This window comes from Neolamprologus brichardi, chromosome 6, assembly GCF_056152115.1.
Source record: "Neolamprologus brichardi isolate AB-2024 chromosome 6, ASM5615211v1, whole genome shotgun sequence".
Classification (NCBI taxonomy): domain Eukaryota; kingdom Metazoa; phylum Chordata; class Actinopteri; order Cichliformes; family Cichlidae; genus Neolamprologus; species Neolamprologus brichardi.
This window is the reverse complement of record NC_142109.1, coordinates 6,657,598-6,672,974: the sequence shown is the minus strand read 5'-3', so window position 1 is coordinate 6,672,974 and position 15,377 is coordinate 6,657,598. Positions and strand designations below refer to the sequence as shown.

General features: G+C 40.8%; 1 protein-coding gene across 1 annotated transcript in view; it reads left to right on the top strand.

Annotated features, from left to right (window-relative positions):
- Positions 1 to 5,978: 5,978 nt before the first annotated feature.
- The window catches only part of fam20cl (family with sequence similarity 20 member C, like), a 36,182-nt gene continuing 26,783 nt past the window's right edge, over positions 5,979 to 15,377 (top strand). Inside the window, exons 1-7 of the mRNA XM_006803802.2 lie at positions 5,979 to 6,011; positions 6,287 to 6,736; positions 8,476 to 8,651; positions 12,788 to 12,866; positions 13,122 to 13,214; positions 13,435 to 13,550; positions 13,729 to 13,909. Coding sequence (XP_006803865.2) covers positions 6,288 to 6,736; positions 8,476 to 8,651; positions 12,788 to 12,866; positions 13,122 to 13,214; positions 13,435 to 13,550; positions 13,729 to 13,909 — 1,094 coding nt within the window. The 5' untranslated portion in view covers positions 5,979 to 6,011; position 6,287. The remainder of the gene's footprint in view (positions 6,012 to 6,286; positions 6,737 to 8,475; positions 8,652 to 12,787; positions 12,867 to 13,121; positions 13,215 to 13,434; positions 13,551 to 13,728; positions 13,910 to 15,377) is intronic.

The following is a 15,377-nucleotide window of genomic DNA, read 5'->3' as shown; positions in this document are numbered from 1 at the left end:
AGCGGATTCAAACCTAGGAACTTATTTTTTTGAGGTGACAGTCTTAACCACCACATAATCCTGTTGCCCGGTAAAAAGTGTTTACCTTGATTAATTTAGTGTAATTAAAAGGACACAAAGCATCAAAACAGACATGTTGTACTTATTTTACCCTTTTTGTTAGCAGCCTTTAAAGTCACCTTATTGCAATCCAACTCAAGACCTACCTAATGGTTTAGAGCAGGGGTGGGCAACTCCAGGGCTCGAGGGCTGGCGTCCTGCAGGTTTTAGATTTCACCCTGGGTCAACACACCTGAATCAAATTAATTACCAGGCCTCTGGAGAACTTCAAGAAATGTTGACACTGTTCCTTCCCATTCCATGCAAGGCCACCTGGGTTGGCTGGAAGACTGTTTACTTAGTCTAGCAGGGTGAAGGACACTGTCTCAGCTGAACTCTGGACACGCATACACATACATATACACTGATATGCACACACTCATCCCCCCTCACTTTCCAAACGCCTTTGACGCTTATTCCCTTCCGATGCTGACAGTGGATCAAGGAGACCAGCACACAGGCTGCAGGCCCGGATGTACTGTCTAAATCGGCTGTCTCTCGCCCTTTACCCACCCCTGTTGCTTGTCATGTGTTTCTTTGGTGTATTAAGAGTTTTTTCATGTGCTATGTGCTGAGGTGTTTTTTTCTGTTCTCAAACTTATCTCCCTGTTGGAGCTCAGTCTCGGGGGAGTTATTTTTTTCTCCTTATCTTTCCTCATGTGGTGCATTTTCCATTGTTATACCTCTCTTCCCCATGTGATGTTTTGTGTAATGTATGTATGGTTGGAGGGTAAGATGGTACCGCCATTGCGTGCAATAGGTTGGCAGCCTTATGAAATTTCCCCTTGTGGGACTAATAAAGGTATCTGTAGTGTGTGAATGTGTGTGTGAATGGGTGGATGACTGGTTGTGTAAAGGGGTCCTTAGGGACTAGTAAAGCGCTATACAGATACAGGCCATTTACCATTTTACCATATCAAATCTAGAGTTTAGAGTGTCCTCCTCCACGATAAAAAAACCAAACCATTCAGGGAACATATTTTGAAAGACGGCTTTTTAGCTCTTAAGTGTCGGAGACCTGGATGGTATGCCAAGGACCATTAAAGTAGCTCTTGAGTACTGTGACGGTCATCATCAACTAAGACACTTTAAAGACACACGCATAGTTCCACATAAAAAGGATATTAAAAAAAATTTCAATATTGAATGGACTGCTATAAAATTTGGTGCATGGAATCCACACCACACAATTTAAGCTGAACTTAAGCTTCTGTTTCAGTGGATGTGAGTGGAAATGAGTCATAAATGTCGAGTCGAGCCAACATTTATTCATGGCTTGAGCTTTAACTGGAGAGAGAAGGGATAGAAAAGGAGAAAGACTTTAGGAAAATAACAGAAATAACTAGAACTCCAGGTGGACCGAAATGAGTCAGTGGTTGAGCAAAAGATAAACACAGGCAAACAAAAACAGTAGAAGTGGCCCAACATTCAAGTACCAATGATGCTATTGGTATCGATATGATACTAGTGACATGGGCTGCCCTGTGTCACCCCTCTTCAGTAGTTTTCCACTAATTCTATTGTTCTGTCCTCCCCAGACTCGTAAGTGTGGCTAAGGCAGCTCTTACTCCTCATTTTATGACAGGCAGACACTCACTGTTAATAGATTCCTCACCCTATACAGTTACAAAGTTTATAGCTAAACCAACTCATTTGGCACTTCAGAGGACGGGTTCAGCAACTTAGGCTACGTCCACACGTGCACGGGTATTTTTGAAAACGGAGATTTTCCGTTTCAGTTTTAAAAAATAATCCCGTCCACACGTAAAGGCAGAAATGAAGGAAAACGCTGCTAGGAACATGCCAAAGCAACAGGTGGCAATATATTCCTAACCCTGTAGAAATGTTGGCCAATCAGAAGTCTAGAAGCCTCGGTGGGAAATAGTAAACAAAGATGGGGCATAGAAGCAGAACCGAGTCATATGTGTGGAGGGACAGTAACTGTGTGTGTATATGTAAGCATTTAAACACTGCAGAGAACAATTAACAGTAACAGTATTGTAGAAATTCATTTCACCAAAACAATAACGTGGCGCACAGTGTGACGTCAAAAAAGGCGCACACCTTTGATGCTGCGTTTTCTCTGCTTTTCTCGCCCACACGTAAATGCAAAAACTGAGTTTTCAAAAATATCCACCCTGGCCGGAGTTTTTAAAAATTTCCGTTTTCAGTGACCGAAAACGCCTTTTATGTGTAGACGAAAGGTGCAAACGCATAGAAAAATCTGTGTTTTCAAAAATACCCGTGTACGTGTGGACGTAACCTTAATTTCATTCTTGAGAACTTTAAGGCCACATGAAATGCTTTGAGAATAAATGTCCACAATTGTCCTTTAAACAGGGGTTGACAACGTAACAAAACACACTCTTACAAATCATTTCCTGTTCTTCTGATCTCCAGCCACTCTCTATTATCTAAGCAAACCTAAACACATTCTATTCTAATCGCTGGTTTATTCTACTCACAATGGATGAATAAAATTTGCAGAAGAGCACCACTGCACACACAATCCACTGTAAGCTAACATACAGCTAGCATCTAAACTCTCTGAGTTTAAGCCTAGTGCTAGCCTCACTTTGGCTGTCCAGGGGTGAATTCAACTAAACCCTCCTGTTATGTTGTTGAACAACGTTCCTGGGTCAGTTTGACCCGGGGCATGTTTACTCATCCAAAAGTGTCAGAAACATTGGCATTGATTATTTTACAGTTTTCTTGTATAATTTTGATTTTTTTCATTTTCTGTAGTGATGCAGATGACATGTGACATCTTCTGTTCTGGGTCAATCTGTCCCACAACATAACAGGAGGGTTAAGGCAAAAAAATGTAGTTTACACCAAGATTACCTGGTTCTTTGACTTACACACAAATGGCTGTAAACTCTGTGAGACTTTCCAGTTAGCCTCAGCTATGGGCTACCTCTTTACTGATTAGCTAATAGCATAATAATAACGCCTACGTTAAATTCCTCATTTCAGCACAGTTGCTGCATTTACTAACAAAAGCTCCCCTTTCCTTTATTGCAGAAGAGCTCTGTAATAAACGGTGATAAACGTTCACCCCTACCTTTTCACTGTTTGGACATTGTCTCCTTTTTTCTCATCCATCCAGTAATGAAAACGAGACTTAAAATAATCCTTTACCTTTGGGTATTCATTTTTCAGAGACACATGCAAAAATATTTTTGAATTCCTCCAGTCTCCAACAGCTTTCAGCCCCACTGTGGGTTTTATAATGTGTACTTCTGTTTCTTCATTTGCATTTAGTTCATGCTGTTATCCAAAATGTCAATGTTTTATAAATGATGATAAATAATTAAAAGAAAACAATCACCTCTGAGAATAGAGGAAAATCCTCAAAGTAAATCTATTTTAATTATTCTATTAAGATGATATAGATGAGTCACGATGTCAACACATACCATATAGGTGGGTGCGACACATGGATTTTGGGGAGTGCTCCCATATCGTTCACGTGGATCTCTCTACACCATCACACGCATACGCACACAGACTTTAAAAAGTCATGCTTCACAGAAACAGCGTATCCTGTGGGACTTTGAACGAGTCCTGAGATAGTTGAATCAAAGTCTCAGCAGAAACGCACATGCAGAATATGAAACATCTGTCTCGCCCACTGCCTGATTAAGAAGTCTGCTGCGGTGATGCTTCCAACAGACTGAAGATAAACTGATATGTATCTGGCACATTTCCACAAAATTTAGGACACTGTGTAAAATGTGAATTCAATGATTTCTAATAACTTAAAGCCTGCAGGCATCCCTCTGTGTAATCAGATTTCATTATAAAGACATCTACAGAAAACAGTACTGAATATTAGTGTTATTGCATTTAAAAAACAGTGGGAATCACTGCATGAATTTAAGAACACTTCAAAAAATTAACTCTACCATGCAAAGAAATACCAAGAAGATCCAGCCTGGATGAAAGACTTCTGTCCTTCATTTCAGGAGAAATGAACAGTTAAGAAACAGACATGCATACATACACTACGATCATTTCAACAACAAGATATATGAAGGAAGCCACGTAAAACACGTTGGAGGCTCTGCCATGGCTTCGGCTGCATTTCAGCCAGTGCCATTGGATATCTTGTCTAAACTGATGGAATTGTGCACGCAGAAAAATACCATCAGATTTGAATCTACCATGCAATACCATCTGGAAAGCATCTGATTGGCTACACACTCATTTTTTAGCATGGCAATGATCCCAAGCACATTGTCAAAGCAATACAAGTGAACATGGATAGAAAAACACGCAATAGAACATTATCAATCATGCACAGGTCTCAACAGAATCTCAACATCTCAGAGTTTTTGAAGCAGTGTGGGACCATCTTGACAGATCAGCACAAAAGGCAGCCAACATCCAAAGAAGAAAGAAGAGAATGTCTTTCCAGAAGCCTGGAGAACTACTCCTGAAGATTTCTCAAGGAAAGCTTTCTTACCTCCCTAAGGTAAGAAAGCTTTCCTTAGGGAGTTCATGCTATGTTGAAGAATAAAGATGGTCATACCAAATATTGACTTTCAAACTCATTAGAATTATATTAACTATTTTTAACCTTAAATATTGTATATGAGTATGTTTGCATGTTTCAATGCATTGCTGCACTTATTTTCCTAGCAAAATGCAGGTGTTGGAGCAACATATAGTGCAGTTCAGACGACAGAAAAAACTTGGCCAGTGCCAAAGCACATTCCTACAGAGTGTGGTGAAAAGAAGAGGTGATGCAACGTAGTGGTAAACACGCTCTTGTCCCAGGGATTTAAAAAAATCATGTCACTGCTATCAAGCTCAGAATGAAAACGTGTTTTTTCTCCGTATCAACATTAATATTTCCTCATAGTACTTTTCACAGAAAATATTGTGTTTACATGATTTGCAAAGACAGCACAGTGGTGCAGTAGTGTGAAATGTTTGTCTGCCTTTTGTGTTGTGTCACATTAAATTGGATAAGCAGTTAAGATAATGGATGAACGGAGAGTTTAATTCTCGCTTTCTGGCCTTTTTCTTTTGCAAGCTTCCCAAAATAATGAACATTTAAGTAATTTAAGTAACATTTTGAATCAGTCTGATTCTGAAAACACTGAAAACACCTTGAGCCTAGCCCCCTAAATTGGTTACAAAATTTCAATAAGATGCACAAATAACAGTTAATCTAATACTCTTTAGTAAAAGGTTCTGCAAGATCATATATTCTGTCACTTGACTCTGCTCTGCTCTGCTCTAGCATTTTGTGCGTTTGTATGGTTTAGAAAGATGTGTCTTTCTCATGAGTAACTGTGTGTGAACTGAATGTTCCCCATGGAATAAAGTTCATCTTGTTATCTGAAAGTGTGAATAAGGTGATCTTCAAAGAGTTTTCATCTCTATATTGTCATTGGATCTGAGACAGGCCCGAAGCTTTCAGCTGAAAGCTAGAAGTTTCCTGCAAACAGACAGAAAAGCAAAACTTGATTTGGAAAGTCCTGAAATGAAGGACAGAAGTCTTTCTGCAGCAGAAGCAATATAGCCGTGCTTATTGTAAGGACAGACAAAATCAGGCTTTAAAACTGAAAACTTATTTAAACTGTGTAAAGATTTAGTAGATTTAGGTGTATTTATTAGGGGTTTTTTTGCCATACGCTACATTGTTTGCTTTTACTCTTGTCAGAGAAAGATGACGTTATACAGGGCAAATGCTTTACCCCCCCCAACCCCCTCTCCCCCAATCACTTGGGTTGAAAGAGATGAGTAAACACACTGATTTATTTCCAGATCACTTTAACCTGGCACCACTCCTGGTCGCATGTAGATAAAGAAGACAAGGCTGACTGGATACTGAATCTCTTTATTATTCCTCTGGGAAACACACTAACAACAGCTGAGAGGTGTCAGGCAACATTTAAAAGGTTTGTGTACATCACTCTTTTCTCTTCATATGCAAGATGGAGACTCCTGTGATTCATGAATGCATTACAAGGTCAAATTAGAAGAAGAGCAGGTGAAGGAATATGAGCCTTTATCAAGGCTATGTTCTACTTAATACCAGTATTTTGCTTTTTTGGTATGTTTTTGCTTTAAATTTTACACTTTGCTAATGTTTCATTAAAAATCTTCTTCCATTTTCTTTTCTTCCCCTCATGCATTCACCTCTCCTCATTCTTTATCACTCTCTTTTCAGTAGGATGATGTGGTGTATACGCCGGCGCTCCAGGACAATCTGTCTGTCCTTGGCCTTCGTCACCATTTTCATTCACCTCCTCCTGGCTCTTGTTTCATTTTCCATTTACCACCAGCCTTGTGACACCCCACTGCCACCCAGGACACACATTCCAAGAGACCTGGCACACACCAACTACACCTCTGTGGTGATCAGAGGTCCAGCTGAGCTACCAACTGATAATATACAAAGAGATTCTTCCCATAAAGATGGAAAGAGGATGGTTAAGAGTCATGAACGACCACTTTCTGACAAAGGAGGCAAAAATGCCTCAATTGAGTCAGACTTGCTAAAGCTGGAGGCGTTGTTTGGTCACCCACTTTACAACATGCCCAGCCCTCCTGTCCCTGAAGAGGACTGGCTGCTGAGGGTGAAACCAAAAGTCAAGGCGAGTGAGAGGAGCTCCCAGAGGTGGTCAGTATGATGCAGTTAATATGCAAAGACCGTATGCTTGTGACTACGTGCTTCCTTTGACAGCATCACTCCTCAACACCACAATCAAAAAGTACTTTAGCTTTCTAAAACCACTTTCCTTCACCAATCTTTGCTTTGGATATTTTGCTTTAGCACCTTTCAGTTCATATTCAGCTCAGTTTTACTTTGTTACTGAAACGTCTCATACAGTTAAATTCATAATTTGCTGGATAAAGATGCAGTTTTTGTAGTTCTTGGTCTGTACACCATCCCAGCGAAGTTTAAGTCAAACTAATACATGATTGAAGGGCAGAATTTCAGCTGTGTTTCCTTCCTTGAGTTACATGGGAATAATTCTGTCATCGTGCAGGTCTTTTGGTCAAAATGAACTAACCAAGGGAATCTTTTCTTTTTAAGAATGTGCCAGATTGTTGACTGACCCCTTAATTCTTAATTCTTTGATAGATGTATCTATTGTTTCAGCATAATGATAGCCTCCCTCACTTACACTCCTCCTTGGGCCTCATATTTGAACTCCAAAAAGCTATGAATTGAATCAACCTCAGATGTTAATTCTACTCCATTTGTCATGAAATAATAAGAGAACAGGCCTCACCTGGCCATATATTGCTTTTCAGTCAATCGTATGCATAAAAATGGCCTTTGTATAAAAATCTGTCTGTAATTCCTAAAGAGTTCATGCACAGTTTTAAAAAAACAAAAGATAGAAAAAAAGAATTAAAGCAGAGAGTGTGCAGTTCAGTCAAATACTAACTGTTTAATTGAAAATCCACTGGGGTGTATGGAGGCCAAAGTACAAAAAATGTATCTATGTCCTAAAAATTATGAGCCTAACTGTAAGTGCAACACTGTAAACTGTACAAACTGTTTCCACAGTAACTACAAGACATTAGATGAAGCAAGAAAAAGCTATAACCTAATCACAGTGTTTCCAATTTCACAGTATTCCACAGTAATTCTGGTTTTATTGCACCTCTTTGTATATTCCTCTGAAAACATGGTCGGTCAAGATTTTCACCAGATGGGTGAGACTGCAGGGAGCACACACAGTATCTCGTTGCTGCTGACAGTGTTGCTCCATGTATTCAGCTACTGTGGCCCATGTTGATGTAGCCTAAGCAAAACTAAACATATGGGCTACAGTTTTCACAGGCACAACAAGAAATGTGAAGATGCCGCGCTGGCTTTGTGAAACACACTGAATATGCTGCGGTTGCTGCTGATCAAAGCGCTCCCAGCTGGCTCCTTTTACATTTGGCCTCGCTTCTGCGTGCTCTGTTGACGTCTTTAAGCGTTCATTGCAACTATAGTAAAGCAACCAACGTGTCTAACAGCAGTTAATCTTCAAGTAATTCCTCTCCCCTTCGGTTGTCTTTTCCTGTGCATCTGTCTAACAGTGAGCAGACACACCCACACACACAGTGAAACAGTGACACAGCAGAGGCTCTCAGCTAGATTAAAACTAAAACCTTAAAAAGTGCTCATCAGTTAGGTAAATAACACTGACTGAATGCTCCGTGCTCCACTTGTCCCTCCACTTGTAATGTCGTGTGGGAGGTCGCTCTCTCAGCCTCTTTGTGAACAGTGGCATGGATTGCAGTTCTCTAGTCATGAATGGTCATGACTGGATGAATGTGTGTCTAATTTTAAAATGCTTGGTTAAAGTAGAAGAGTGCTTTGTAGGTGAATTTCATTCACCAAATGCAATCGTTATTCAGGGTGAGTGCGAGCCAGGACGGCTATGAGGATGTTCACTGGAACAGCAGCAGTAGCAGCCACCCTCCTTGGCTGCGCTTTCACCTGGGCATCTCCCGCTGGCAGCTCTACCCCCATCATGACCCCAACATGGAGCCCCTGACGCAGCAGCTCGCCACGCATCGCATCGTCAGCACAGGTGTGATATTCAGATTCCAAGTTTTATGTTTTTCTTTTGGGCGATCTAGTAAACTCAATTCAATTCAATTCAATTTTATTTATATAGCGCCAAATCACAACAAATGTCGCCTCAAGGTGCTTCATAGATACAGAGAAAAGCCCAACAATCATATGACCCCCTATGAGCAAGCACTTTGGCGACAGTGGGAAGGAAAAACTCCCTTTTAACAGGAAGAAACCTCCGGCAGAACCAGGCTCAGGGAGGGGCGGCCATCTGCTGCGACCGGTTGGGGTGAGAGAAGGAAGACAGGATAAAAGACATGCTGTGGAAGAGAGACAGAGGTTAATAACAGATATGATTCAACACAGAGAGGTCTGTTAACACATAGTGAGTGAGAAAGGTGACTGGAAAGGAAAAACTCAATGCATCATGGGAATCCCCCGGCAGCCTACATCTATTGCAGCATAACTAAGGGAGGATTCAGGGTCACCTGGTCCAGCCCTAACTATATGCTTTAGCAAAAAGGAAAGTTTGAAGCCTAATCTTAAAAGTAGAGATAGTGTCTGTCTCCCGAATCCAAACTGGAAGCTGGTTCCACAGAAGAGGGGCCTGAAAACTGAAGGCTCTCCCTCCCATTCTACTTTTAAATACTCTAGGAACAACAAGTAGGCCTGCAGAGCGAGAGCGAAGTGCTCTAATAGGGTAATATGGTACTACAAGGTCATTAAGATAAGATGGGGCCTGATTATTTAAGACCTTGTATGTGAGGAGCAGGATTTTGAATTCAATTCTGGATTTAACAGGAAGCCAATGAAGGCCTCTTTATAATGCTTTCCTTTTGCTGTTATTCAACAGTATCAATGTATGGTTACAGCAGAGCCTGATGCTACTACTCCAACCACATGCTAATGATGATGCGCCACAGCTGAGGTGTCAGACTACCATGGGCTGGGTGTTTTCAGAGTGGTAAACAGAAGCATCTGAGTCAGTTTTTAGTTGAGATAAATAAATCGGTGTGTTAAAGACTGCAGCCTGCTTATGAAATGACTTGAAAAGAACTAGCTCCAGGACAACCAACATTAAAATTACGCTCAACCTGTAAAGGTTTGTGGGCTACAGGGAAGGTAAGAGCAGAATAAAGAGCAGGCTTGTTGTGAGTGTGTGACACCTGAGGTTTAGGGCCCGTCTTTCAATTTTAGATTCACTGTGAAGTTTCAGTGAAATGAAAGCCACTGTGAGGGACCTTGGGGGCTCGGCAGAGGATGAGAAGGAATACTTGAACTACTGACCATGTAGCAAACTTAAAAATACACGTTTCTTTATGTTTGAACTTCTACACTGATAATAAAGTTTGGGTGGGAGGGGACTGTCTGGATGGTCCACAAACACGACATACTTGTCAAAAAGTGTAACAGTATATACTATCAGTCATTATGTGCAGTGCCGTGAAAGTGTTTGCCCCTTCCTGATTTCCTGGGTTTTTGCACATTTGAGTGTTAGAGACAAAAGATTAACCTTTTAGAAGGTTTGGGCCTCGTAGCATGTCCTGTAAAAGTAACACAGCAATTCATGAAAAGAACATCATACCAACAGTCAGCATGGTGGTGGTGGTAGTGTGATGGTTTGTAGCTGCTTTGCTCCCTCAAAACAAGGACTATTTGCTGTATTTGATGGAAACATGAATTCTGCTCTCTGCCAGAAAATCCTGATAGAGAATGCCCGACTGTCAGTTCATGCCCTGATCTGAAACACACCGGCACGTCTACTTCTGAATGGTTAAAAAATAAAATGAAGGTTTTGGAGGGGCCCAGTCAAAGTCCAGACTCAAATCTGGCGGAGATGCTTTGATGGCTATGCGTGCTTGAAAACCATCCAGTTTGGCTGAATTACAACAATTCTGCAAAGAAGAGTCAGAATTCCTCCACAGTGATGTGAAAGACTCATTGTCAATGATCAGAAACACTTAGTTGCTGTTCTTTCTGCCAATGGTGGCACAGTCCGTTTTTGGGTTTAGGGGCAATTAGTTTTTCCCACAGGGCAAGCAAAGGGTTTGGAAAGCTTTTGTCCCTTAATAAATTAAACCATCGTTTGAAAAATGCATTTTCTATTCATTTGTTTTGTCTCTGCATAATATTAAACATTTTTTTGATGATCTGAAAAATGTGACGATGTGCAAAAAACTAAGAAAGGGAAAATACTTTTTCACAGCACCATCTGTCCATTGGTGCCATGAAGTTGGGATAAAATGTCATATCAAAATATATTCTATAGCTTCCTGTTATGATAGGTGACGGTGGTGTCAGTGATGGTGTCAAATATTAATATTTTTCTTGAAAAATGCTCTTGCTGTAAATAGATCCCTGCGTAACCTTATTCACCAGTCAGGCCTTGATGACTCCTTTTACCAAAATAAACTGAAGGACACTTAACAAGAAGAAACTCACAAATAGCAGTGAACTGAATCACATGTACAGTACATGGCAAAATATATTGTAATACTAACACGTTAACATATTCAACGGTCCTCAAAGATAGTGAAGTGCAGTCTTGACCATCTCCAAGAAAACTACTACTCAGAGCTGCTCCAGTACATTCAGCAGCAATATCTCTCGAACATTTCCTAACATTAGTGTTGACGTAAGATGTGTTTCACTGATTGGATTCAGCAATTAATTTGTAGTAGGAACAAAATGTTATTTCAGCTTCGAAAGACAATTTAGCCTTGGTTAAACTAGCAAGGCCATAAAAACAGGCTGAGATGGGTTTTTTGTTACCTTGTGTGGCATGGCATGTCAATGAAACTTCAAACAACCTTGTTAAAAGAAACAGTTGTTGAAAAGCACAAGGCCGCACGCTCCATGTGTGTAAATAATTGTAGGAATCCAGAAGAGACTCACAGAGATTCACTAAAACTACAGTTGTTTGTATCGCAGCACAGTTGCAAGCATAACTGTGAAAAGTACATTTGTAAATTCAGTTCAGGATCACTTAAATTTAGATTTTTCAAAGTTCTTAGGATTGCTTTATAAAGTTTTTCCAGAGTAGCCTTCCAGAAAAAATGCAAGTGAAGGACAGATGTTCTTGTTAAAATGTTACTGCATTAACTGTGGAAAAATGAGAATCTATCCATCCATCCATCCATCCATCCATGCATTTTATTCCATTTATCCAGTTTAGGGTTGTGGGTGATGGAGCCTCTCCCAGTTGTTACACGGTGAGAGTCAGGTGACTTCCTGGACAAGTTGCCTGTCTGTTTCTATAAAATGCAGTCTTGTGAAAAACTAAGAATGATTCAGTAGCTTGTAGAACCAATAACTTGAAGCAGCAATAACTTGAATAACTGAATTTAGTCAGTCAGGTGAAGGCCTGCACATTGACTGGGTCGTAGCAGCACCTCTTTTTCAGTCACTCTGTTCTAGATTTGCTGTTGTGCTTGGAATCAAGATCCTGTTGCGTGACCCAGTTTTAGTGGTCAGAAACACACATTTGACCCTAAAATAATTGTTATATATTGTTAGTTCATGATCAACACAATGATCTGGTGCTCCGAACTGTAACATTTAACCTGCTAACTGAGGCTTGTAGAGTCTGAGATGTAGCTCTTGGGTTTTTTGCAGTTTTTCTGAGCATTACAGGGTCTCACCTGACCTGGGTTGAATTTTCTGGGACGTCCATTCCTGAGATGATTGTGTTAACACACACCTGAAAACTTCTGCTTTAACAGAGGCGGTCGCATTAATGCTGTGCATTTAATTATCAGTGCCTGGCTGCTACTTACCCTCTTGACTGTGGAAGCAGTAAGAGTGTGCTTAGGTTTTTACAGCACTGCATAGACACATGACCTTATGATGCTGTTTGTGGTAGATGTACATTGTCTTTGTGAAGTGTCAATATGTGTGAGAAACACGTTGTGTGGACATTTTGGTGTTTATCCTCAGATTGATAGAGTAGTCTTTCTAGGAAATAAAGTCTCAGCTATCACAATTTATGTGTGTGTGTGTGTGTGTCTGTGCGCGTGCATGTGTGTATGTGCTTTTTCCTGAACAATGGCCAGTGTATTGTCACAGCGTAGCGTATTATTTGTCTGTATTTGTGTGTTTGTGAGTGTGTATGCACTTTGTTGCTATGGTAACACCCTCTGTATTGTATTACAGTGCAGAAATCTGGGGGTACTCAGTTGAAGCTGGTGATGTCATTTCCCAACTATGGACAAGCCATGTTCAAGCCCATGAAGTAAGCTGCTAATGGCAAACCCCTACACAGTCATCATAGCTCTCAGTGTGTATAAGACTCCTTTATGGCCTCTTGAAACAAGAACAATAAGTGGAGATGGGAAAGATGGATGTCTAAGTCGTCAGACAGCTGTCTTGTTTAAGTGAATAGTAGAAAAAAGGTGTCTCAAACTCCTACTGTCTGTGTGCGCTTGTTCAAATCTAGTGAGTCAATAAATAGACTCTTTCTGATGTGCATTTTTATCTTTGCTGACAGGCAGGAGAGAGATGAAGAAACCAACTACAACCTGTACTATTTCTCTGACTTTGAGCGGCACAATGCAGAAATTGCAGCTTTTCATCTGGATAGGTATCAAGTCAAATTTCTCTTATCCAAAAGGGCACAGCAACACACTGTTACAGAGAGCACCACAAGGGAAACGGTGGACAAAATAGCCACATAAAAAATAGAAGTTATGTAACACTATTATAGTTTCTTATCTCTTCTCTTCTCAGCCTTTTTTTGGGGGTCTTTTATCTCTGCACTTAATCCTGTCCTCATCTCACACTTTGTTTCACACTATCTGCAGGATTTTGGGTTACAGGAGAATCCCCCCTGTGGCTGGGAGGCTGGTGGATGTGGTCAAGGAGATCAAAGACATCACTACTGACCGCAAGCTGGCACGAACCTTTTTTGCCTCCCCTGGTAACACTCCAGTACACCCTTTATTAATTCAGCAGGCTTTAAACGCCCTCATATGTCAACCTATTATAAATTCATTTCATTTTTCATATTTTCACATCACCAAAAACATTTTTCTGTCATTTTTTCCTGTTCATTTTCTTGCTTTTCTCCTTCTCTGTGCACCTCTGGCTCCCCCTAGTGGGAAATGAGTGCTTCTACGGCCAGTGCTCCTACTACTGCTCAACAGAGCACGCTGTGTGCGGCCGCCCCAGGGACCTGGAGGGCTCCTTGGCTGTCATGTTACCAGATCTCTCCCTGGCAAGGCGCAGGACCTGGAGATCTCCGTGGAGACGTTCCTACAGCCGAAGCAAGCTGGCAAAGTTAGTGGACGCCCTGGGCTGTCCAGCCATACAGAAAACAAATGTGCTCAGAGATAAAGGAAAGCTTACACCCTGCACTATATTAGTACAACGTTATTAATATAGTGTTTACAAAAGTTTTAGCAGTGGCATAAATTTGATACACTTTGCCACCTAATTTGTTTTGTTTCTATGGTTTAGCAAATAGCAAACATAAGCATGTCATAACTCTAACTGTCATAACTGGAAAATAAATCAAAGATATGCAAAGAGTCAGCATTAAAGTGTCGACACTTGTGCTTCATAACTACTGCAGTTCCCCGTGGCAGGCTGGATATTAGCTCGTGAACCAAATCCTGTTTCCTTGGTGATTCCATTCCTGCCTGATCCATGCACAGCAAAATCTCCAGTGTTAAATTAACACTAGTACTATACTAACACCGAGCAGTGCTGATTTTCTAACACTGGAAAATAACTCAAAATGTTAGAAATATTCCAGTGTTAGAAAATCAGCGCTGCTCGGTGTTAGTCATTGTAAATCTTCAGAGCTGACTAGGTTACTTTTAAAAATATAACACTGTCAAAAGTGTTCATTTAACACTCAACAGTGTTATATTTAACACTCAGGTGAGTGGACACATATAGACACTCTCTAGTGTTAATTTAACAGGGGAGATTTTGCTGTGTGCATGAAGCTGGTGACGGTTTGTTGGCTGATTGCTGACTATTTGCATTCATTTGGTTTATTCGCCAATCAAAGTCGTTGAAAAATACGAGAAGCACATGAGTAACTATTTGTATTCGGTTTGTAAAATTCACAATACAAATCATAGCGTGTTTTTAGCACCTCCTGGCCAACACGCACAACTGCACACTGATCTCTAGATTGCTTCTTTGCCAGCTGCTCTTCATACTCATCTTCCCACCCTCTGGTCCCACCGCACCGCACTACTGCATAAATAAGAGAGGCAAAATCAGAGGCTGTGAAACAGCTGTGCCAGCCAGCCTCTCCTGGCACTGCCCCCTGAAACCTCTGCTCCACCTCTCCCCCTGCAGCTGAGCTACAATCATACCTCATTACTGCAATGTTTACCAAGTGCTGCAGGATGTAGTATCCCAGCATCTTCTAAACTCCCACCCCATGTAGCCTGCTGTTCTTGTGTCTCTTGAAACAGGTTTACTTACCTAAAGTATATGTTTCTCGCAAATATCTAACTGCTGTTTAGTCTTATGTATCCTGTAAAAACAGAATAGAAATCCTACATTTAGAAACTGCCTGCAGTTCCCAGATAGCTGTCCTCATATTTCCTACACTTGACACTTCTGTATAAGTAGGCTGTGAACTTAATGTTCATTTCTTTAACAGAAACTTATAAAACTTTGATTAATTACGCTGTACATCATGGGATGTAGTTAACATGATTTAGTTTTCTGCTGGAGGTCATCATTCAATCCATTTGAATAATGAGCTGTGGCTCATTTGAATGCT